This window comes from Accipiter gentilis, chromosome 7 (genome assembly GCF_929443795.1).
Source record: "Accipiter gentilis chromosome 7, bAccGen1.1, whole genome shotgun sequence".
NCBI classification, from domain to species: Eukaryota; Metazoa; Chordata; class Aves; order Accipitriformes; family Accipitridae; genus Astur; species Astur gentilis.
This window is the reverse complement of record NC_064886.1, coordinates 17069306-17092023: the sequence shown is the minus strand read 5'-3', so window position 1 is coordinate 17092023 and position 22718 is coordinate 17069306. Positions and strand designations below refer to the sequence as shown.

The following is a 22718-nucleotide window of genomic DNA, read 5'->3' as shown; positions in this document are numbered from 1 at the left end:
TGGAGACAGACATCTTGAAGGTATTTCTGGCTGGATATTGCTTTAGGCTTTGTCTTAGAATGAGAAAGATTTTTAGTGTTTTAATTAATATGTTGCATACCTCAGCTGATGTGCTTGATTCTGTTCTCTTTGACTGCACTTGGTTAAATCAGAGTACAGCAAGAGAAGGAAAATCTAAGCAGGAAATAAAGCAGTGAAAAATTCAAGATGCCTCCAGAGAGAAGATCGGTAAGAGAAGAGAAACGTTACCAAAGGGGAACTGTTTCTTGCTGGCCTCACCCTTACTTTTGAGGAAGAACATCTCTACTCAGCTGCTTTAGCTGCTTGAAATAGGCTCCCTGGAGTGAAGCGTCTCCTGCGGTCTAGCTGGGTTTTAATACGTCTAAGGCACTTTGCTGGGAAGGACTTGTTAGCTTGTGTTGTAAGGCTCAGAAAATGAGTGGAGCCTGCTAAGCTCGTTAGGGTGCCAGTCATCATTTGTGGTCATTGCTGCAAAGGGCTCGCAGTCTGGCCACAGCCAGTTAGAGAGAAGTTTTTGTCTTGTGAGCCTCGTTCCCCAGGGTCATTCTCTATTGCTGTGTTGCAGTAAGCCTGGAGCACTTGCACCACCTGCAGTGGGGGCTTCATCCAAAGTGGTTAAATGCTTTTTGTCAGACAGTCAAGACCAGGTGGACTGGCTGAACAGTCTTCTCTGCAGCAGTTTTGCTGGGAATTTCAGAAACACAGCAGATGTCCTATTGTCCTATCTTGGGATGATAGCAGCAACTGTCTCCAGAACAGAAGGACACAAGTTTTCTTATTTGAAACCATACTGTGTTGCTACTGTGACTGTGCTCAAGATGATAACAAGGATAACAAGGTCCTAAAGACCTTATTAACAGTATGTTCCCTCTTTCATGCTTTCTTATTTCTTCTCAAATAGTTGGTACTGGGATAGTAGAGAGCTCCTGGGAGGAGGGTAGTGCTAAGTCTGTGTGACCTCCCAGGCCAGTAGTGGAGTGCTCATGAAATCTCAGCAAAAGTGTTCAGGAAAGGGAAAGGTTCACATAAAAATCAGGACTTTAACTCTTTCCCCTTGCTCGTTCCACACTTTTTGGAGAGTAAAAGCTCTACTTGTTTGGAAAGGGCTGTTCTGGGCTACATCAATCAGCTGTGGGCTACAGGCTCCTGGGTTTTCTTGCAGGTGCCAAAAACAGTTAGGCCTCTTTGCTCCCCAGCTGCATGAACAGATCAGGACTGCACCCTAGAAATTCAGGGCAAGAATAGCTCAAGCTCTTGGAGAGCAGAGGGAGAAGCCAGGCTTATCATACCTCTTGAGAAAGAAGGCAAGTATCTGAACTGCTGACTCGGGATATACTAATGGCACCTGGCTCTGAGAGCAGACGGCAGTGAGCAGAAGAACTTTAAAAGATGGTACTGATGAATGATCTAACAAAAGCTCTTCTTTTTTTCTTTTGCCTGTTGTCCTTCAAGACCTCAATTCCTTCATTTCTGCCCTCCCTTCTGAGGAGACTCAACATTGCACAAGTTGTGTTGCAGACGTCCAGGTCTTACAAATGAAACTGCTGTTGCTACTAATCCTGGAAATGCAGAGAGCACTGAACAGAGCACTGAAAATGCTACCATAACAGTAATAGCCATGTGATTTCAGATACTCAAGGGTATAGTAGTAGTATGTAAAAGGGGAAGAATATCAAATTGGCCTAGTTCTGCTGATTAAAATGTGTTTAAATACAGTATGTGTACAACCTATTCTTCAATAGACTGATATCAGCTGGGAAGCTAGACTGTTTTCCCAGCTTATCTGCTTTCTTATCGACCTCTTGGTAGCAAGATCTGAATTTGTGGCTCCATTTGACCTAAGGTTTAAGTATGAGGGTAAGCTCAGGGGATGGCGTATGAGCTCCTGCCGGCCACTGAACTGTAAGGTATTTGTGTTCTCTGCACACTCAGTTACTTTTTTTAACTTATAGATGGACTCTGATCTGATGTTGCCAATTGCCTTCTTTATCTTCAGTTGTAAAGTACCTTCTACTCTCTAGAAATGTGGTTGTGTTTTTGCACACCAGCGTGAAGAACAAAACAGAGCATTTCAGAATCATTTGGGAAATGAGTTCTCCATATACTGTGTGTTTTCTCCTAAATTCCTTGCTTTTCTTTGCAACTTTAGAGAGGGAGATGCTGCCTCAAACTCTGCATCTTTTGTGTGTGGACAAACCTTAGAATAAAATCTACTGATAATAGCTGAGATGGCAGAAATTGAGGGAGAAGCCCATTGCGTGCTTACTGCTGCCTTTCTCTTTTTCAGAGAGACTGTTTAGTTCCTCTGTTGGATTTGGCTGGTTTGTTCCCAGGACTCTGCATCACTGAACCTGGTGTCTGAAAACGGCTTTACCTGGGTAAAGTCAGTCTGGCTGTATGAAAGTCTTTGGGAGAAGCAGAGAACATTCCCTGACTAATTTATCTGTAGGGGGTATTTTCTTGCCACTCTACCATCCTTTTATGCATGACTTAGCTTCCCAGCCGACTAAAGCCTTTGAAGTTAGATTGCAAATAGCTCTTCAGCTATCCCTTCCCCCCATCTGAAATAGGGAAACCAGAACAACCATTGCTGTGGAAAGAGCCTGCCTTGTTACATGGCTCCCCAATGTTAACACCCCTCTCTTTTCCTCCTTCCTTTTCCCTACCTCCTCCTCCCCCCCATAAAGAAACCTTTTTTTTCCCCTTAATAAGATCTACTTAAGACTTGAGGGAAAAGGCCATGGTTCCATGAGATGGTAAATCCAATTTTAGGGTGTTTCATATGTAATGAAAAACACTATGGCCGCATGACGCAGCCCCTGAATTGGCACACATTCGCCCTGCCAGTTCGTATTTGTTCATATAATGCAGAAGGGGCGACTGTCCAGGCAGGCTTCGCATTGGGGCACGCACGGGCTGCCCGGACATCCCTGATCACGGGCTGGGGTCCAATGACTCCCTGTCTCATACTCTTACTGGATTTTGTGATCTGCCTAGTTGTATGTTAATGTTTGTCTCTGCTCAAGTCTGTGCAGTCAGGGGATCTGGAAGTTTCCAGTCTCAGCGTTGATGAATGTGGATCCAAAGGGTGTTATGTTAGTCTGCACTCTTCCTAGAGCTGACCCTGCAGACACCAGAGAGTCTCTTGTGCATGCTGGAAGCCCAGGGGTAATGTCTGGCTTCTCCAAATATCCCTTCTTCGGTGATCTTGCCAACAGGAATGGTGTAACCGTATAACCACATCATATGCCATGAAGCTTGCAGGTCAGAGCCTCCTTTCCCTTTTGGAAGGGAGAAAGACCTGAATTAAACCACCCTTTTTGTGGAAGGTAATCCACTTGCTAACAAACAGAGAAAAACCCTTGGCAAGTTTTTGTCCTGTCTGCCAATTCTTCTCTTCAGGCTTTCTGCTCAGGCAAATCTGGCAGTTGTTTTCCCACTGGCTTAATTTATGGCTCTGAGGACTGCTGTCCTGGGAAGCTCTTGCAGTGGCCTCTTGAAAGTCACGTTGAAAACTGAAGTATGGTGCTCTTTTGCCAAGAGAATGGATTTTTGAAAGTACTGAATACTGGTTGAATCTTCTCCCATTGGGATCACATTTCTCAAGTCATCTTGTTTCTGGATCAGTGAAGATCTGGTTACCTCAGACCACTAATGACACTGCATTTGCTTCCCATCTCTGTCCTCTTTGCTTCACCTAGAGTTTTCTGTCCTTCCCATGATCACTTGCTAAATAAAAAAAGTTCTTAGCCTTATGGAGATGCATAGAGGCTGCCTAAGTGGGTGTTTCTTACTCCAAGATCCATCTCAACCTTTGGAAAGAAGAATCCATGCATTGTTTCGTACAGCCACTGGAGTTTCTAGGTACAATCAAGTGAAAATAGCCTGAACCCCTCCTGTTCAATTGTTTCATTTATTTTCTCCTATTTTTCTGTTTTTTGTGGCCCATTTCATGCCCTGTGTCACATCAGGGTCTTTGCTTTGGGAAATACTGACTTAAGCTACTGCTCTGTTTCTTTCCTTGGAGACATTGATGTTCTTCCACTGTCCTGTGGGGAGAAGGCAGAGGATAATCCCCTCTGGAGTCTGAAACGGTGCCTCAAAGTGTCAAGACCCATCTCAGATGCTCGATGCGTACGAGGGCCTGCAGGAAACTGGCGGTGCAGATTTGCATGAGTCTGGGAATACTGTCTTTGGCACTTCTGCCCATTGTACAGGAGTCATTTTAGCTCATTTTGTCATCTTAATTCACTAGATTTTCTAATGGTGGCATGGACCATTGGGCAGCCTTCCAGCTCACCTGCTGTCTTTAAAACACAAGTCAATTTACAAGTTTCTAGTGTCAGGAAACACTGGAAGTGAGTGAGGAGATCTTTTCCCTTTGTAAGCCTTAGCTCCATGTGCCTCCCCTTCTCAAGGGCCCTTTCTGCTGTGCACTGAAAGCCCAGGTGAGCTCCGTCCTCGTATCCTTCCAAAATCCCAACTTGTGGCATCTCCCCATGTACAGGATGGTCTAATTAGGGACCAGCACCTGAGGCAGCACATTGTGAGAGACAAACAAGCACCATGGTGGCATTTCCTCACCCCCGTTCCCCTGTTCTGGGACCGATGGGGAATTCTCCCTCTATCCTTCAGTGGTTTGAGGTATTGACTTAAAGTTCCCTCTTGGCATTAGAAGAAGAAAAGAAAGTGGCGTAAGTTAGGCTGGTGTTTACAGTGCTGTTTGTTTACAATGAGCACCTGAATATTATTGTCACTTGTTTTACTTGTTGCACAGCCCTGTAGGTGTGGGGAGAGTTGTCTGTGCCAAAGAAGCGCTGCAAATAAGTACCAGACCAAAACACAGGCTGAGCCAAGACAGTGTATGTGTCAGGTAGGGTATTATCATCTCATGGAGCTTGAATGTTCTTTTTCAAGTAGTGAGAGATACTTTAACAATCAATAATAAAGAAATCAAAACACCCAAGTAATGTCTCTCCTTTTGTGAGAAATCCCTGCTCCACTGCAGCCTTTTTAGTGCCCCTCTTTGTGGGGGACAGCGGTGAGTCTATTGCCCTGATCTGTCTGTGTTCTGCTCTGCTTTGTTTGCAACATTTGCCTGTGAGTTAGATTTGCAAAGTGCTGTATAAATATACAGCTATATAAAAATATTGCAGTCTTCTGTTCTTGAGATGGAAATACATGTTGTTGAAGATACTTACAATCACTGATCTGTAATGTGTTAATCTTTCCATTTGCCTGTTACTGAGCTAGGAATTTTACTGTAGTGCAAATACACCTGAAAGCTGTCTTTGTCCCAATTAAAAGCTGCCATGATTGCAATTGCATGCTCTGACAGCAGCACGAGGATGGGTGTTCTCTTAGCTGCCCAAAGGAGGTAGAAAGACGTGACTAACCAACCCAGGGCGTCCGGGGAGGAGGCAGTAAACAAACTTCACTGTAGATCCAGGCTGCAGCGGTGGTGTGCTGGCCCATGCAAGCCACCATGGGTGCTGATGATGGCACAGTTATCTGAACAGGCTTGAAAGCTCACCCTGGAAAGTGCAGGCAGCGGTTTGCTCTGGGTTTTTTTGCTGCTGTAGCTAAATGGCTGGCTAAGCACCTTGAGTAGCTCTGCCCTCCTGTACTCCACTTCTGCAACACCAGCAAAGTACCACCCTTGTGTGTGTTCTTTCAGAGGAAGAGCTATAATTATAGTTAACAAAGTAAAAATATTTGTATGTATTGTAAATATGGTACTGAGTCTGCCTTGTTCACGCCTGACACCATGAGGTGTGAATGCTTAGCACGTTCCCTCTGCCATGTCATTGTGCTCAAGTATTGCACTCCCAGTAAGCAAAGAGGGCAGTTCAGAGGCATGGCTCCTCTTTACAGGCTTTGCCAAGAATGTGTAGAACCTGCAGGCTCTTTGCTAGCTAAAAGCAGATTGAAAGTGAGCAAAGCAATACTCCCAGAAACCCTCGCTGTGCTCTGGTATGTAGATTTTGGACAGCAAGAGGTATTTCACTCTGTTAGCAAAGAGGATGGTGGGATTCTCTGGGCTGAACTTGAATGGGCTTGTATTTTTTTTAAGGAGTTTTTAATTGAAATTATGTCTTTGAGGAAGAGTTGCAGGTGGCTGGTTTGCATCCTCAGGCTTCCGTTTTGTTCTGGATGGTGTTGTAAGAAATGTGGCAGGTTTGAAATGTGGTGTTCATTTTAATGTGCTCTGCTGAAGGAGTCTGGGAAGAGGAAGTTTTGTGTTAGAGAACTCAGGCTATTTTCACCCTGGGATCACAGTGTATTGCACTAGGGCCGTTTTTCTTGTCAAATGCAAAGCATGGTGTGAGCTCGGTGCGGGAAGGCAGCTGGAGCCAGGGAATAGGAAGTCAGAGGAACCTGGAGTCTATTCTCAAGTCCCATCAGTGACTTGCTGTGAGACCCTCTTTGGTCAGTTGTCCTCTCCCCCTCACCACTGAAGGCTTTTCTTTCCCTACTTTTTTGTAAGGATAAAGGGTGAGACTTGCTCACTTAAGAATTTTTTAGACCCTTGGATGGACTTAATCCAAAAACAAGTGATGACTGTTTGACCAGGTTATGAAAACTTTTTGTCCAAGAGCCACTTCTGATTCTAGTTCTAGCTTTATTGAAAAGCTGCTTCTTAACATTTTAAATGGCAAAGATTTTCAGTATTTTAATATGGAGGTTTTGAAGTTTTAGGGCTTAGAGTGAATTTTTTTGTTCTGTTTTGGTTTCTGTGAGTGCAAGTTGCAGTGGGCTTAAAGGTTTGCTGCTTCTTGCAAGCATGGGATGCTTCACTTCATTAAAGCTAATGACCTCGCATCGAGCTGAATGCCATTAATCCTTCATTTCATTATTTTGATGTACCAGAGCTCAGCCAGGCCATGTCAAGAATAGTTGCTATGTTCAGTGATATAAATTCCCTACCTCAAATATAAGTAACTTGGTACCCAGCAGAATATTTAAGTGAAATTAGCTGTAAGCTTATGGTATTCAAAATACATTCTGAAATTCTGAGTAAATTCTTTATCAGATGGCCTTTTTAAAAGGAAATGAAAGCATGTGAAGTTCCTCTGCCCGTAGGAAAGGTACCGAACAGCATCTATGATGAAGCTCCCAACCGCTGCCACAGTGTCAGTGCTTCTCTGGGTCGGGGAGAGAACAGCCTCTTCACATCTGGAAACTGCCAGTTCTGCATGCAAATATTAGGATTTAGTTTCTTTTTTCTGCAGGTATGAACATTTGCTTGCTAAATGCTGGGTATTGCTCTGAGATAAAACTGATACCCTGCATTCAGTGGCTCTCTACTCTGTCACTATTCAGGCTGATCCAGGAATGAGATCTCAGGATGTTCCCTTCACTTAACTCAGGAGGCTCTGCCTGTGCTAAAACACACTGTACCGGTATTAAAGGTGGCAGTTAGCATTTTGGGTGAACAATGAATGAGGCCATTTGTAACCAGTTATGCTGACGTGAATCTCTCCCAATGAATTTGCATCATTAAAACACCTTTGGAAAAATGTGTCATGCATATAATTAAATACCTGTTTTGCTAACTCTTAATTTAATTAATGCAAAGTAAAGATGGCAGCACAAATTAATTTAGTTGGAAATGGCTTTTCTCTCAGTGGGCTGAAGGGAGGTTTTCTGGAGGCGTTGTACCAGATGCCCTCAGAAACAGGCAGGTGAACTCCAGGAGTGATTGCCACAGTTTTTTTGATAGTGATGGCCATGATATCCTCTTAGCAGTACATATGCCATATATCAGCTCACTTTTTCTTTCCCCTTGTGAGAGCAAAGAGGGAGGCCAGCTGGAAGGTGGTTTCTTTGGGAGGACAGTGTAGCTACTTTTCAGCTCTACCCTGAGAGGTATTTGGTAGCAGCCACAGTAAATCCAGGTTCCGACAGGTGAATGAAAAGAAATTCATATAACAGAGGATCTTTCTATGTCTCCTCTTGGTTTTTGCTTCTGTACCTTGATCTCTTTCACTCGGTGCCCATGTTTTCCCCCCTTACATATGACTTTCCTGTAACTGCTCATCCGCTTTAAATATTCATTCCACTTAACTTTCTTTAAAGACTTCCTTGTAGACTATCTTCTTCTGGTTTGACCTCTTTCCTAACCTTGTATATTCCTTCCCTCCTCCCCCCCCCCCCCCCCCCCCCCTTTTTGATCTGTTTCTCCCTGCCATTTAATCTCTTTCCCTTTCCTTTGCTTGGGATAAAACTGGAGCACAGACTGTGTTCACTGTACATGTGCAGGTGAGTTGTCAGCCCAGCATTGTAGGAAGCAGGGAATCTGTTGTTGCTTCCTGCAGAGCCATCTGAGCACCAGAAGAATTAAAAAAAAAAAAAAAAAAAAAAAAAAGTCTTACAGTCTTCCAGAAATGCTAGATATTGCTTTAGCAGTTCTCATTTCAGCTTAAGTAAAAATAAATGCATGTATGAATGAAGACAGCTGCTGTGCACTACAACATGGAGTCTGGCTAGTCCTGCCACCTCTCTGCAATTTCAGGATCAGCATTTTCTATCTGGTATTTCCTTCAAGAGGGAAAACCAACCTCATTTATCAGGCAGGATTCTTTCGTACTGAGACTGAGTAAAGGACTGGTGCAGATGAGAGAGGGCTCTGGGTGATGGGCAGGAGCACATGGGTCTCCTGCAGCAGGACTGGCTGAGATGGGCTGCTCTGGGCTGGTGGTGCTCCAGGGAGGGAGGATGTGTTGGTTCGGGCAGGCACTTTGGGACCAGTACTGTGTACTCACCACAGACCGATCTTGAGTGGTGACTCAGATTGGTGTTGGGTAGCACTGGGAGGGTGTAGGATCCTGCAGGAGGGACTGGGGATTGGGGAGGATTTGTGGCTTGGAGCTCCCTGTGACATTGCCTGGTGCTGGTGCTCCACCAAGGCTTTGTGGGGTGACTTTCCTCCATATCCCAACAGATGAAATGAATGTAAATATGAAGCTGATTTTGTCTATCTTTGGTAGCCTGAATACTCCTGACTTCCTATCCAATGCTGACCTTCAGCATCATCCAGCTTTTGCAATTGGAGCCAGTGCTTTTAACAGTGCCTTTTATGTTCACTTACTGAAAAACGGGGTCTGTTTCACAGGAAACTTGTTTACACCTGCCACAGTCGTCATCTTTGTTCTTCTTTTGCCCCTTTCACTGGAGCTGCAGTAGTTGAAACTGCAGAATGTCCTTTCATTCCCCAGCATCCTCAGTGGGGGATGTGACTGCAATAGAGCAGCTGGGGAGAGGATGCAGGGTGTGAGACCCACTTAGAAACGTTGGCCAGATGTGGACAGCTCAATGAGGAGATGGTACGATTAAGCTTTGGAAAGACTCAAGTGTGATGGATTATTATTTCTACTTCTTTTGTAGCTGTTCATTTTGGGGTTTACAAAACAGCCCTCGGAGTACCTCCCTGCATGTACAGATGCACTAAAGCAACTCTGTGAGAGTCCCCTCTCTGTTACGCTTAGCAGGGGGTTGATAGCACTTGCTGCAGGGTTTGCCAGGCTTGTGCTTTCAGCTTTTCTGCAGGGGTAAATGGTAGTCTCCTTGTTGAGCTGAGGGGTTGAGCATTTTCAGACCACTAAAATTGCGAGTGGCTTTTTGGGGGTGACCCATGTGGTGCATGAGCCGGTGGGTTCATGCTGCAGCAGAGGAATGCGGGGAAGCCAGGGTGAGGGGAGGTGCTAGGACAGGAGGATTTGCAAAGCTGCTGTTGCAAGCGTTGTGCTCAGCCTGCTCTCTGGTGGTAGCTGCTGTAGCAGAGATGACCTTTGATAAAATGTGAAGCATTTGGTTTGATTTGGATAGTTGTGGTTGCTCAGATTCATACAGCTACAGTTCATAGCAGAGTCATCAACTCTGCTTTTGTTCCCTTAACCCTGTGCAAAATTCACAGGTTAAAAATCAAATCACAGCATCTTCAGGATGAGAACTGCCAACAAAGCCTGCTTCCTAGCGTTCTCCCCAGTGTAGGTTCTCCCCTGTCTGGTAAGGGATGACCTCTTCTGCTTTTTTTTTCAGACTGGGGAGACTAGTAGGAGAGCAGACGGAAGAGGTGCCTGCTGGCACAAAACATGGAAGAAATAAACATCTTTGGGTTCTTCAGTCAAATTTGGCTGAAAACAGCCAGCAGGTTCCAAAACTCTTGCCAGGATTGAGATACGGAGAGGCACTTGAAGAACACTTGATCACGATCTTGTACTGCCTCAGATGGGCTAGAGCCCGCAGCATCCAGGGCAGGCAGGAGAGCTCTGGCGGAGGTGGAGCATCACTGGTCTGCTCTGTTGAACATGGGGATGCTCTTTATTTAGATCAGCTGGTGGCAACTTGCAAACTGTCTGGTTGTTTTGTGCGAAGCTGTTGTGAGGAAGGAAGTGCTTGGTAAGTTGTTCAAAGGAGGCAAGCCAGTCATGCTTGTAGAGAGCCTGGGAGAGAAGGTCATGATGAGTGCTTCTGCTTTTCAGTCCTGAAAATAGCTGAGGGATGTTTGCTGTCACAAGAGTGGTGGGTTTTGATGATTTTAGATGGAAGAAAAGAAAGAATGGGAGAAATAGTTTTGGAGAAGGTTGTTGGGACCCTGTCCTGTCTTTGCTGACATCCCACTAGTTAAAGGTCAACCCCATTTGTGTTTCCTAAATAAACTGTCAGTGTGTTGAATATGTCTTCCAGCAGTATTTTGTTGCTGTATTTCTTATCAGGATTTGTTTTAACAATACCTGAGGGATGTGACAGTCACATGTGTGGCTTCTTTGTGCTGGAGACACCTTCAGGACTGAAGTGCCTGTAGGGCATGGTGTGCATGTGTGACCATTTGCTGTTGAGGATGGAGCTAGCTCATGAGGCTTTTCTGTTGTATGAGACCTAATCAGGCAGCTTTGAGATTTCAGAGCAAGCAGGCACCCTCTGTTTTAATCCAGTTTCCATCCCTTTGACAGTCGAGGAGGGACATCGTTTTAGCATTTTATATAACTCTGTATTTTTCTTGTGGCTAGTTAAGTATTCATTTTGCCCAAGAATATGACATATACTATGTCTTTGAATCCCAGCATTTATGACTCTGATGTTTAAAGTCAATTTAAGCAGATTTGGGGTTCTTTTTTTCCAGGTGAATTGCTGTGGTCTAGTCAAGACAACTTTTAGTAGCAGCAACCATGTGGAAGTATTGTCTTCCCACAATTAGAGATTAAGAGTTGACAGCGAATGAGCCAGAGATTATAATTAAAAAACAGGGTAATTCTCTGTGTGTGGTGAAAACTGAGGAATAAAAACTCATGGTGTAATGCACCTGTCAGTATTAGATGCAAATAAGAGATAACGTATTTTGCAGTGAAAGACATCTGGATTGTGTGTTTCGTTAAGCACGGGAGCAATTCCTCCTATTCCATAGAAGCTGAGGGTTTTGTTCATTTGGTACTGATGCTCTTTTAGAAAGTTTTTACATCTCTGCTTCCTGAGGTCTGACATGGAAAAAGCTTCAATAGGCACTAGCTGCTCAATGGCCCCTGTCTTTTCAAAGCATAGCTTGCTTTTCTCCATTCCCAATTAAAATGTGTGTTAAACTTAGTTTTTGTTTGAAGCAGCCAGCACTGTGGTATTTAATGTAAAAGGAATGTGCTCCTCACCTTTTCTCTCTCTTTTGTCGCAGGGTCAGCATTCTTCAGGGGAGGACATGGAAATCTCTGATGACGAGACCAACCCTGCACCCATCACCAGTGCAGAATGTGCCAAAACCATTGTGGTGAACTCCTCCGTCAGCAACACAGCCGTGATGGCCCCGTCAATTCCCCCCATGCCACCACCAGGATTCCCTCCTCTTCCTCCTCCACCACCTCCACAGCCAGGCTTCCCGATGCCTCCGCCGCTACCTCCGCCACCTCCACCCACTCACCCTGCCGTCACCGTCCCCCCGCCTCCGCTCCCTGCCCCTCCTGGGGTCCCTCCACCTCATATCTTGCCTCCGCTTCCTCCATTCCACCCTGGCATGTTCCCTGTCATGCAAGTGGACATGATAAGTGTCTTGGGCAACCAGTGGGGTGGCATGCCAATGTCCTTCCAGATGCAAACTCAGATGCTGAGCCGCATGATGCAGGCGCAAAACACATACCAGTATCCACCTTTCATGACGGGCCGGATGCAGTTTGTGAATCTTCCACCCTACCGCCCTTTCTCAATGGGAGCAGCTCTTGGTCGTGGACAGCAGTGGCCACCACTGCCCAAGTTTGACCCCTCGGTTCCACCACCAGGTTATGAGCCGAAGAAGGAAGATCCCCACAAAGCCACCGTGGATGGAGTCCTCCTGGTCATAGTGAAGGAACTAAAGGCTATCATGAAAAGGGACCTGAACCGGAAGATGGTTGAAGTGGTAGCGTTTCGGGCATTTGATGACTGGTGGGATAAGAAGGAACGTCTGGCAAAGGTAGGCTTTCACATACTCTGTGCTGGATCCCAGGGAGAGCTCTTCATAATGTTTGTGGCCAGGGCATGGGTAAGAAGGGGTTGGAATTGACTTTAAAAAAACTCAGAACCCTAAAATGTTACGGTAACTAAAATAGAAGCAAAAGGTAAAGTCATGGAATAGCTTTGCTGTGAGAAACCCTGTTGCTTGAGGCTGCTGAAATTAAACGGGAGGCATGCATGTCGCTGTGCCTCACCTGGCTCCACGCCTCCCCGTGGGGCTGGTCTTTGTGCTGCAGCAAGTGGCAGGAGTGTGCACTGGGAGCAGCAGACCTCAGCCTGCAAATATCTAGAAAGTGCTCAATCACTACAGGCACCTTCCTCAGGACAGGTTAGCACCTGGGTATTAAACCTGGCTTGTTTTCCATGGTGTCACTCCATATATGCAGGCATTTCATGCTGCTTTCCCATCAGAACAAACACAGGCTGGGAATTTTAGTCCTTCCTAGTCACTGACGGAGGTACCCCATGCAGAGTTATCTCTGAACGTGTGGGGAGCCATAACTGCTCACCTAGGAGTGAACTGCTGCTCTGTCTCACACCGTCCCACTGATTTGAACGTGGGCCTGAGTAAGAAGTGTTTAGTTCGCAGTGCTGTCCCTCTGCTTTGGGGTGGACCTTCTGCTCGTCCCCTCCAGCTTTGGGGCCAGCTCAAGGCAGCCCTTTCCCTGCGAGGGACTAAGTGCATCTCGCACCTTGTGAGGGTCTCGGAGAGCATGTTTGTCTTTGTCAGCGCATTGCCCAAGCCAGCCTGCATGGCTGCTCGGTTCGTCTTGGTGGGATACACTAGCCATGCTGGGGCATGATCCAGGAGGGATCTGCAAATGAGCTGTTTTTTCTGACTGTGTTTTGGAGGGCTGTAATGTCTTTACACAGGTGTCTCAGAAAGGGCATTGCTGCAGCTGCTGCTGCCCCAGGGCATGGTCATGGTCTAGGTGACCTCCTGAGTGGCACTGCAGCCCTATGGTGCATGTTTGCAGACTTTCTCTGCTGGGGGGAGGGAGGGGCTTGCACGCTGTGTTAAAGCTGAAGTCCACCAAGCAGTAGTCATAGGATGAAGCTAGCTGCTTTTACAAACAGAGCATGTACACGTGGGAGAGTCCTTTTTACTTTGCTCCTTTCAGGAAGACTTTCAAGAGTGGGGGGGGCTGCCCATGCAAAAGCCCAGGGTTATTCACTTCCCTCCTCATCTCCTTTCCCTTTTCCCCCTCAGTGCAGTATTTCCAGGGCCTGAAATTTGAAAAGTTTAGCTGTTTTGATTTTTTTTTTTTTGTCATCTGGGGCACTGCTGGCTGCCTCCAGGAAGGGACTTATAGGAGGAAGTGACCTTTAGATCAGGAGACAAATGTGAAGAGGCTTCTTGCATCTCAGAGGAAGCTGAACTTTAGCTCCAAGCTGCTATTTGGTGTTCCCCACTTTGTGTGATGAGATCCGTGGGTATTTCCAGTTCTCTGTGCTCCTCCCACCTCCCCAGTGGTGCAGCAGCAATTAACTCAAAAGCTGAACATTGGCCAAAAACACGAGGAGTTCCAGGGATTAGTTAAGAAAACAGCTTTGCATGAATTGTCTGATCCTTTCTCAGCCAATTTAAGGCATACGTTGGCCAGCAAGCAGCTCTGTGATCTAATATGTGGTGAAGTTGTCACTACCAAAAATAACACTATAGGAAGGTTCATGCAAGCCAGAAATCTGCTATTACAATGAATTATTGTAAAAAAACCCCAACAACCAACCAACAAACTAAACCACAACCTGCAGATACATCTTCTGTTTCAGATGCCAGTTTTCAGAGCAGTATCTTTACCACCTTCTTTTGTAAGCCAGTTGTGTGTTAACTCTAGCGCCTGGGAGAGCTCCTTAGCTTTCCAGAGAGGTTGGTAATACTGCTGCTTAACAGCTGTTTTATGACAGTTTAATTTGCTTTGGCTTAGAGCTGGCTGGCGTGATGTGTGGCAAGAAACCTGGTCCCTCTTCTCCTGACTAATGCTCAGAGCTTCTGCCTCCTACCAGCAAGCGTGAGCTGACAATTTTGGAGGAGGCCCCTCAGTTTCCAGGGCAGTGAGGGAAACAGATCTAGCAAATAGTTGAAAAAGCAGCAATTGGTACTCAAGGAATTGTTTTAAACAAGACATCCGCAGTGAAGAAGCAGAGACAAGTTGAAGCAGATCTTCAGCGGTTGCTTGGGCTCTTTTATATCCCAAGCTATGGCTGGATTTAGCATGTTCCTCCCTCACCTGGAATTTGTAACCCACATTGGGAAGGGAAGCTGACTGTACCACAGCAGCTTGCCACAGTCCTTGCCACAGGTTATGTTGGATATGAGCAGTCTAATTGAAAATATGAAATTGCTGCATGGAAAAACACTTGTGCTTTCTGTCCAGGAACAGAAATGCCAGAACCATTGCTGCTTTAGGACCCTGCCTGGAGAAGCCTCTAGCAGGGCATTTGTTCCTGTCGCATGCAGAAAAATCTCATGCATTTCAGAGCCTCCTTTCTGCTAGGACTGGGCACCCTCTGACGTTGGTGCAGGACAGGATTCCTTCTTAGTCATAAGCTTCCTGCTTTTGCCAAAGGAAAACAAAATGTGAGTATTCAGCTTAAACTGCACCTTCCTATTGCCGATGTATTTATGCACACCTGAGGATAAGCCGTCTAGCTCCTTGGCAGCTGGAGGTCAGTTCCCTGTGTACTTTGCCATCACACTGATTTTTCTAGAATGGACCAAGACCTCCAGGCACTGTTTGAGCTGAAATGACACTCCAAAACAGACCCTGCATCCCCATTTCCTCCCTCCTAATGGTTTTAATTGGAGGTCCTCATACTTTTTCTTACTGATTGACAATAGTGAAAGAAATTATATTATTTTCAGAGGTTTGGAAGTATAAATAAGACAACATATGTGCTTGTTTACATCTTTTTTCTTTAGAAATAAATGAGGCAGATTTGTAGGGAGAGATATCTTTTAATAGCTGCAGGAGCCCTCCTGTTATTTCGCAGGAGACATCAAAGCTCATTTTGGAAGTGCATGAGCTCCACTGTATGCCAGTTTCTACAGTAGGTATGTCCCTCTGGTCAGAGGCTTTGCAGGTCTGCTATATCCCTGACCTTCCCCAAGCATAAGAGCAGGAAGCCTTGTAGGTTTCTTTTTTCCCCTGACTGACATACAATGTTCAAGTTTAGTAGGACAGCAAGTATTATCTACACAGTGCTGCTGGCAGCCCCTGAATCTTCACTGATGCACAAGAAGGCAACACGCTTGTCACCTCCTGTGCCTCATTTCTCTCTTTTTCTCACTTTTTTTGGCTGCTATATTCCATCAAAGGGATCGACTGGGGTAGCTGACTGACTGCCAGGAAGTATCATGCCATAGCTAAAGGGTGGGAAAGCTCAAGAGTAAAGCTGGTGTCCTAGGTCAGGTGGGATGGAAAATGTATGAGGTGAAAGCTGCTAAGGAGCATGTTGCTAGGGAAGGCAGCAAGTACCATGGACCTTGTCTGCTTGAGCTAGGGGAAAGCTTTTCCCTGTTCCTGAACCTAGTGATGGGTTTAGGTTTGAAAGCCCGAGTAAGATGCATTAAGCAGAGTGCCAGGAATAACCAGCCATCCCTGGTCATGGAGTCCTGCTGCCTGGATTCTCTGCTTGATATTCCCATTAGTCTTGTCCCTTATTAGCAGAAGAGCTGAGCTTATGCTTCCTCTTCAGTGATTACAGCCAGCTTCGTCAAATTAGCTCTGTTAATATCTGAAAGAGAAACCAACTTCTAGACAGTGTTATACCACTGGCTGATGTGAGTGAACGTTACCTCCAGTGCCCTTCACTCAAGAAAAGTGTGGCATGCCACCATGCGTGATGGTCTCCCCAGCTCGTCCGCCTCTCCAGAGCTGTAGAGATTTGAACTCCTGCTCTTCCTTCACACCTTGGCTCTGGTGAAAAGGGGTTTGTTGTTGCTGAGCGGAGATGAGGCTGCATGTCTAGTTACCGAGTTTTGTAGACCCTTAGGTGTTTCACTTAAATATTTTGATTTTCCTGTTTCACAGGACTGGAGCCTTCTGACAGTTTTTCTGGACTTGGGCTGTGGTTGCTAAGTGAACACATGGATGTGTGTGATTTTTGACTTGCTATATTGTGCCTTACACTAAAAAGGAGAAAGTTCTTCCCAACTAGAAGGTCTGAAGTTGCTTTCAGTTATGTGGGTTAGCAAATGAAGGTAGATAACACAGTGTTAGGCTAACTTGTCTAAATCATGCTTGAAATACTTGTAAGAGGTATATGTGTAGCTCTATTTCTCACATAGCTGTGACCAGACCAGATGGGCTCCTGCAGTGCTTGGGAGTTTGGGGGTAGTGGTGTATCCCAGCTCCTTGATTCCCTTCAGAGTTTAGAACCTTTGTACAGTAGCTGCTTCTTGGCACTTGGCAGCTCCTGCTTGGGTGGAGGAACGTGTTCCCTTGGGCTGTTGAATCCTGCATTCATGTTTGCACGTTTTCTTCCCCTTTCATTTCTCCTTTTTACGGCGTTTGCTTCTAGCATCTGCGTTGGATTCTGGCTGTTTGGAACATGATCACTGTGGTCCCCACACCAGGTGCTTGAGAGACCTGAAATGAGCCATGGGGGCTAATGGCCCTGTTCATTTCCCTTGTCCTTTCTTGTGAAATACTTTGGCCTATGTTAAGCTGCATGTGAAGAAAATTGAGATCATGTTTTAAAATACTCAGTGGAGAAAGCAGGAGTGTCTACTACCTACCAGTGTGATGGCTCCAAATGCCAGATCACTTAATGTTCCATGCTAAGCCACTGTTCTGGGAGTCCCAGCAGTTTTGTCTTGATCAGTTTTAGTGCCTTGTGCAGAGAAAATAACTTCTTAAAATGCAAAGGGGAGAAGGCTTCTCAGAAATGGAAAGGTCTCGTTATCAAGAAGAGCTCTTGCACCTTCTCCCTTTCAAGTGTGTGTGGCCATGTGGTGCATCTTCAGATGCCCTTGCTTATAGAGAAAATTATGCTTGGGCAAGGCAGTGATATTTCACAAACTTTAACTGTCTAAATGGTTTCCAGAGTTTGCGTGCTTCCCAGGAAACATTCTCTCTCAAGTGTGCTTTCTCTGTTGCAGGCGTCTCTCACTCCAGTGAAGTCTGGAGGAGAACTGGAGGAGAAACCAAAGCCAAAGGATCGAATCACATCTTGTCTTTTGGAGAACTGGAACAAAGGAGAAGGCCTAGGATACGAGGGCATTGGCTTGGGCATTGGGTTACGAGGGGCCATCCGGTTGCCATCCTTCAAGGTAAAAACAAAGATCAGTCTTCATTATGCTAATATTCCCTAAAGGAGTATTAGGAGGACAGACCTCTCTAGGTTTGTGCTCCAAAGCCCTACAGGCTGTTAGCCCCAGTCTGTGTTCACTTACGGGGTTGCTGCTGACAGCATCACCTGTAACACACCAGTATACTGTAAGAGCAAGGATCCTCTTTCCCAGCCTTAGCTTTTCATTTACCACTTGTGTGAATTATCTGTAAAGGATCTCCTTGCTCTGCAAGGTAAATGGGACATTTGCGTGTGTTTAGGACACAGTGTTTCAGCCTGATTGTAAAATACGCTTATGCTCATAGTGCTTTACACAGTTATCTCTTTGCTTAGAATGTCTTGCAGTTTGGCAGCCGAGTCTCACCTGAAGCTTGGTTAAAAGTGTTCTCTGCCTCATGTGAGTTTACAGAATCAGACTTGCAATCATAGGGTCACCTAGTTTAAAGAGTATTTGCATAAAAAATGAAAAGTATCTTAAAAAAAGTGTGCAGTGGGAGAGGGTGTGGAAAGGTGGAGAGCTTCCCTGAAATTAGGGTTTTGAATGCACAGAAGGTGCAAGTAGAGGTTTGGGATGAGAGATTCTACAGTCTTCATTTAGAGTAAAACTTGCTTTGAGGTTCAAGATGTTATAGGCTCAGGCTCTCTTTCTGTTCTGCTACATCTTGGACACATGGATTTGTCAAGTTTTCTCTGTCATCTTCAAAGTGATGGTATCCACAGTGTTTTGATGCAAATTGAAGGGGTAGAATTTCATTCACAGTGAAATTCTGTTTGCAAGCAAATAAAGGGATCAAGAGCTGGGGAAGTGGCCCTTGGTTACTGGGTGTAAGTCACTGTGGGGAAGTAAAGCAGTAGCAATTTGCTTAAGAAGTTGATTTCTGCTGTTTCTAAAGTTTTAGAAATGCTAATTGTGTCTTTTGTTCAGGTGAAAAGAAAGGAGCCACCTGAAGCTGCCTCAGCAGGAGATCAGAAGAGAATACGGCCTTCTACTTCTGTCGATGATGAAGATGAAGGTTTGCAAAGCACATTTGTTTGAAACTCGAGCAGATGCAAACCACGTGCAAGCTGAGTTCTTTTAAACTTCACAGCAGCGTGCTCACTTACAGTTAGAAACAGAGTGAAGGATCTGAGCCAAAGCCCTGCTTCTCACAAAACTGGATCAGCTGGGAGATGTCTCCTCTGGATTCAGTTATCTTAAATTCACTGGTGGGAAATTTAAAACCCACATTTTATGAATAACTTATAACTATTTTAGTTCTGCTGATGCAGAGCTGGTCACCCAGTAGAGGGAGCTCAGATGAGTTCATGGACTGTTCGAGGGGCGTGCTTGCAGCTCAGTGGGTACATTGTGGGAGAAAGCACATAAGAGTTTGCCCTGCACTTGATTTTAAAAACAAAACAAAGTTATTTGCTAGAAAAATCTATTTGAAAATATTTTAACAGTTTTTCTAGAAGCAGGGAAGAGTAGAGGTAAGACAAAGCTTCAAATACCCTTTGTTTTGCATAAGAAAGTGGATTCAAGCTAGTTGTGCCATAAAGTTGATTCAGACTAACAACTGGTTTTGAAGTCAAAGTACAGAAGCAGGGTTTTGTAAAGCACTTACATAAAACAAAAAAGCATTAAATTCAGCTTACCTGTTCTGACCTCTGTCGTGCCATCTCTCCTAGCTGCTCCGCCTATAGCTTGTCAGGTTTGGCCACCCGCATTTTGCCATCCTTGGCATTTCAACACCCTGCATCCAGTCTCGCCCTCACTTGCACTGTGAAATTAGTAAGTCCCTGTAAGCCTGGGAACTCACACACCACATGGGCACGTTGCCCTTAACTTTGATCTTCCCAAAGAAAAAGTTTCCATTATGTAGTCAACTCTTTCCCTCCCTTGCAAGGTATTTGATGGCAATTTCCTTACTGTTTTTGCTCACCAGAGTCAGAAAGGGACAGGGATGCTTCCGATACAACATCTGACCTGTCAAAGAAGGATGCAGAAGCAGTGGGGCTGAGGCGGCGACCAGCAAGGCCGCTGGAGCTTGACAGTGAGGGAGAAGAGGGAGATGAGACATCAGAGAAAGAGGAAGAGTCCTCCTCAGAGAAGGAAGAGGAGCAGGAAGAAGGAGGAGGCTTGGTGAAAGCAGCACCTGGCAAGGTGTGTTGGTTTGTGATTGCAGTTTTGAATGCTGTCATTAAAAGGGGGCCTAGTAATTCCATATGCCAAAGTTACCTTCTCTAGAAGATGAGCGGTCCTATTAGGGTCTGCCCTAAGAGAACCTCTGTAAGGTTATTCCCTCTTCAGGTTCTCTGATCAGCATCTCTGAGAGTCACTGGTGGTTACTACAGTGACAGCCAGGTCTCAGAGTCAGACATTCTTCATTTTTGGCAATGCTTTCTTTCAAAGGAGGAAGAGGAGGATGAGGAGGAGGAGGAAGATGATGATGAGGATGAAGATGATGATGATGATGAAGAGGATGATGAAGATGATGACGAGGAGGAGGAGGAGACAGGCATAGACACAAGTGACAAGGAAGAGGAGCAGGACTCTGAGGAGGGTAAGCAGTTCCAGTGGAAGCAGCAAGCATAGCCTTTGGGTCAGGTGTGGTCTCCTTTTTGTACTTGTGAGCTGATTTTTTTATTTGTGCACCTTCTTTCACTGAAGGCTGATTTTATACAAGATAATGCATACAGTTATTTTTAATTGTTACCTGCGAGGCTTCCATGATCCCTCAAGTCTGTGGATCCCTTTGCAATAGCTCTCCAGCTCCTGAGTGATCTCAGCCCAACTTGACAGAGGGGCAGAGGTCTTAAAGCCAGCTAAGTTTGTGCTTGTTTTATGAAACATGTGTGGCTGGGAGGAGAAGGGACCAGATTTCAAACAGGGGTAGTTTAGCCAGTAATAACTTTCTGTCCTATCAATCAATTCCTGCTTTCTGGAAGGTGGTAGTTTTCACATTTTAAAGCTGTGTCTGAAGGCAGCAGAAGATCTTAGTACAACTCCTGTAAAGGTGTAATCCTCCAAGAGACCCACATGGGCAAGGTGCCAGACAGTGCTAGCTCTGCTGCTCATGGAACTGCCTGTTGTATGGTGAATGTTGTAAACATCCAAATACATGGTTTATAAGTCTCTGCAAAAATAAATTAATTGGGAGGCAACTCCTTCAAACCCACACACTGCTGTTGATGCTGTTTCCATGCTGTTACAGTGTGGAAGTGATATTTGCTCCTGTACTAGACCCTGATTGTTTAATGGACTCAGAAAGCGGAACTAATGGTAATTTGTTCTTACTGTAGATGCAGCAAGTCCCTCGTCTTCTAAGGCTGAAGTTGAATCATCTGATGAAAGTGAGGACTCCTCTGAATTTGAGTCAAGTTCAGACTCAGAGGATGAGGATGAGGATGATGAAGACGAGGAGGAGGAAGAGGAGGAAGAGGTGGCTGAAGATCAAGACAGAGAAGCCATGGTTGCTGAAACAGAGCACGAACCTGCTGGTCATGAGCTTCCTGATGATGAGAAGGAGACTATTTTGGAGCTGTATCCTGTGGATGACTACACAGATCCAACAGACTTGAGACTCACAGAGCCAGCTTTGGCAGTGAAAGATGAAGGCATGGAAGAAATCAAGGCAGGGGAAAGTGAATGTGGTGAAGTCCCAGAGGCATCTATTGCTGCTGAAACACTGAAACACTTGGTTATGCAAAGAGACCAGGAGACAAAACTTGCACTGTCTCCCATCTGTGGGCCAGGTATGCCCTTCCATGTGGTTTGGAATTTTTTTACCACATTTCCAAGTACAGTGTTCTCACACCATCCAATATGTATGGTTTTGTATTTCCCTTGTTCTCTTTCTTCCTCCAGTCTTGGCTCTAGGCTAGGGGTTATCTGTACAGGAAGGAGGTCTGTGCTGAACTTCCCTTTCTAGAAAGGAGCTCTACACAAGCCACCTGCTACTGAAAATACTGTGGTTATTGTATCCAGAATCTTATCCTGGGCCAGTTTAGTTAGTGTCGTACAGGAACTGAACAGTTTTTGTCCAGGGGTGACTGATTGGATGGTGTGGTGCCTGAAGCTCAAGATAGAAAAGTCATGGCTGCTAAAACAGAACAGGAATCTGTGCTTAATGAGTCACTACTGGCTCTTTTTTATTTTAATACTGAATGAGTATGTGATTGGGAAGCTATATGGGACAGGTGAATGGAGTCTCAGAATTATATCTGGTTCCTAATATTACTGTTTGTGGTTTGTTTGGGTTTTTTTACTTAATCCTTTTAAATGAGTGATACTCCCTGTTTTTCTGGAAGAAGAAAATTGTCTTCATTCAATGCAGAGTTGTATTTAAACCAAGGAAATTAGAAACCTTTCACTAGAACAGGAGTGAGATGCATAAAGCTTGACAAATTCTGCAGCTAGGGGGGAATTGAAAAGTTAAAAACTGGAGCCAATAGGGAAAGCACATCTAGTGTGGCCTGCAGTGTGAGCCCTGGGCAGGACTGGAGTCTGAGGACTGCACCATATTTTGCCACTTGGAGAGTTGGAAATCCAGTCCCTGCACAGGCTATAACTCCTTGGCTGCCATAAAATCTGAGAGCTGTAAAGAAGCAAAATGTTAAACTGGGCAGGGCAAAGAAGAACCTATTTTGCACAGATCCTTTCTGGAACATGTCAGTGTGCAGAAAGGACATAAATTTGGGGAGACCTGCATTTGGGCACCTTGACATGTGGAATGAGCTTTACAGGTAAGCTGTGGGATCAAGCTCTGACTGTAGCGTTCTTGTGCAGCCCAGCCCAGTTGTACAGGAGTTACAGGGATCTGACCCTTCAGCACAAATGGGGAATGCTTCCCTTCCAACTCCCCAGGCATTTTCACCTCATTTTGCTCTCTCACTTGAAAATGTTATTTTGAGCTGCCTAACAAGAAATCACTGTTGATTCCTTT

The 22718-nt window shown here is 45.3% G+C and overlaps 1 protein-coding gene across 5 annotated transcripts in view; it reads left to right on the top strand.

The window, feature by feature from the left end:
* SETD1B (SET domain containing 1B, histone lysine methyltransferase) overlaps nt 1–22718 on the top strand; it is a 57208-nt gene that overhangs the window by 20764 nt on the left and 13726 nt on the right. For all 5 annotated transcript variants that reach the window (XR_007506745.1, XR_007506744.1, XR_007506743.1 and 2 more), the window contains exons 7-12: nt 11687–12457; nt 17603–17773; nt 18719–18806; nt 19719–19936; nt 20186–20336; nt 21076–21528. Coding sequence is in view for 2 of the 5 variants with exons in the window: in XM_049806141.1 (XP_049662098.1) it covers nt 11687–12457; nt 17603–17773; nt 18719–18806; nt 19719–19936; nt 20186–20336; nt 21076–21528 (1852 nt within the window). In the remaining 3 variants the exon portion in view is untranslated. The remainder of the gene's footprint in view (nt 1–11686; nt 12458–17602; nt 17774–18718; nt 18807–19718; nt 19937–20185; nt 20337–21075; nt 21529–22718) is intronic.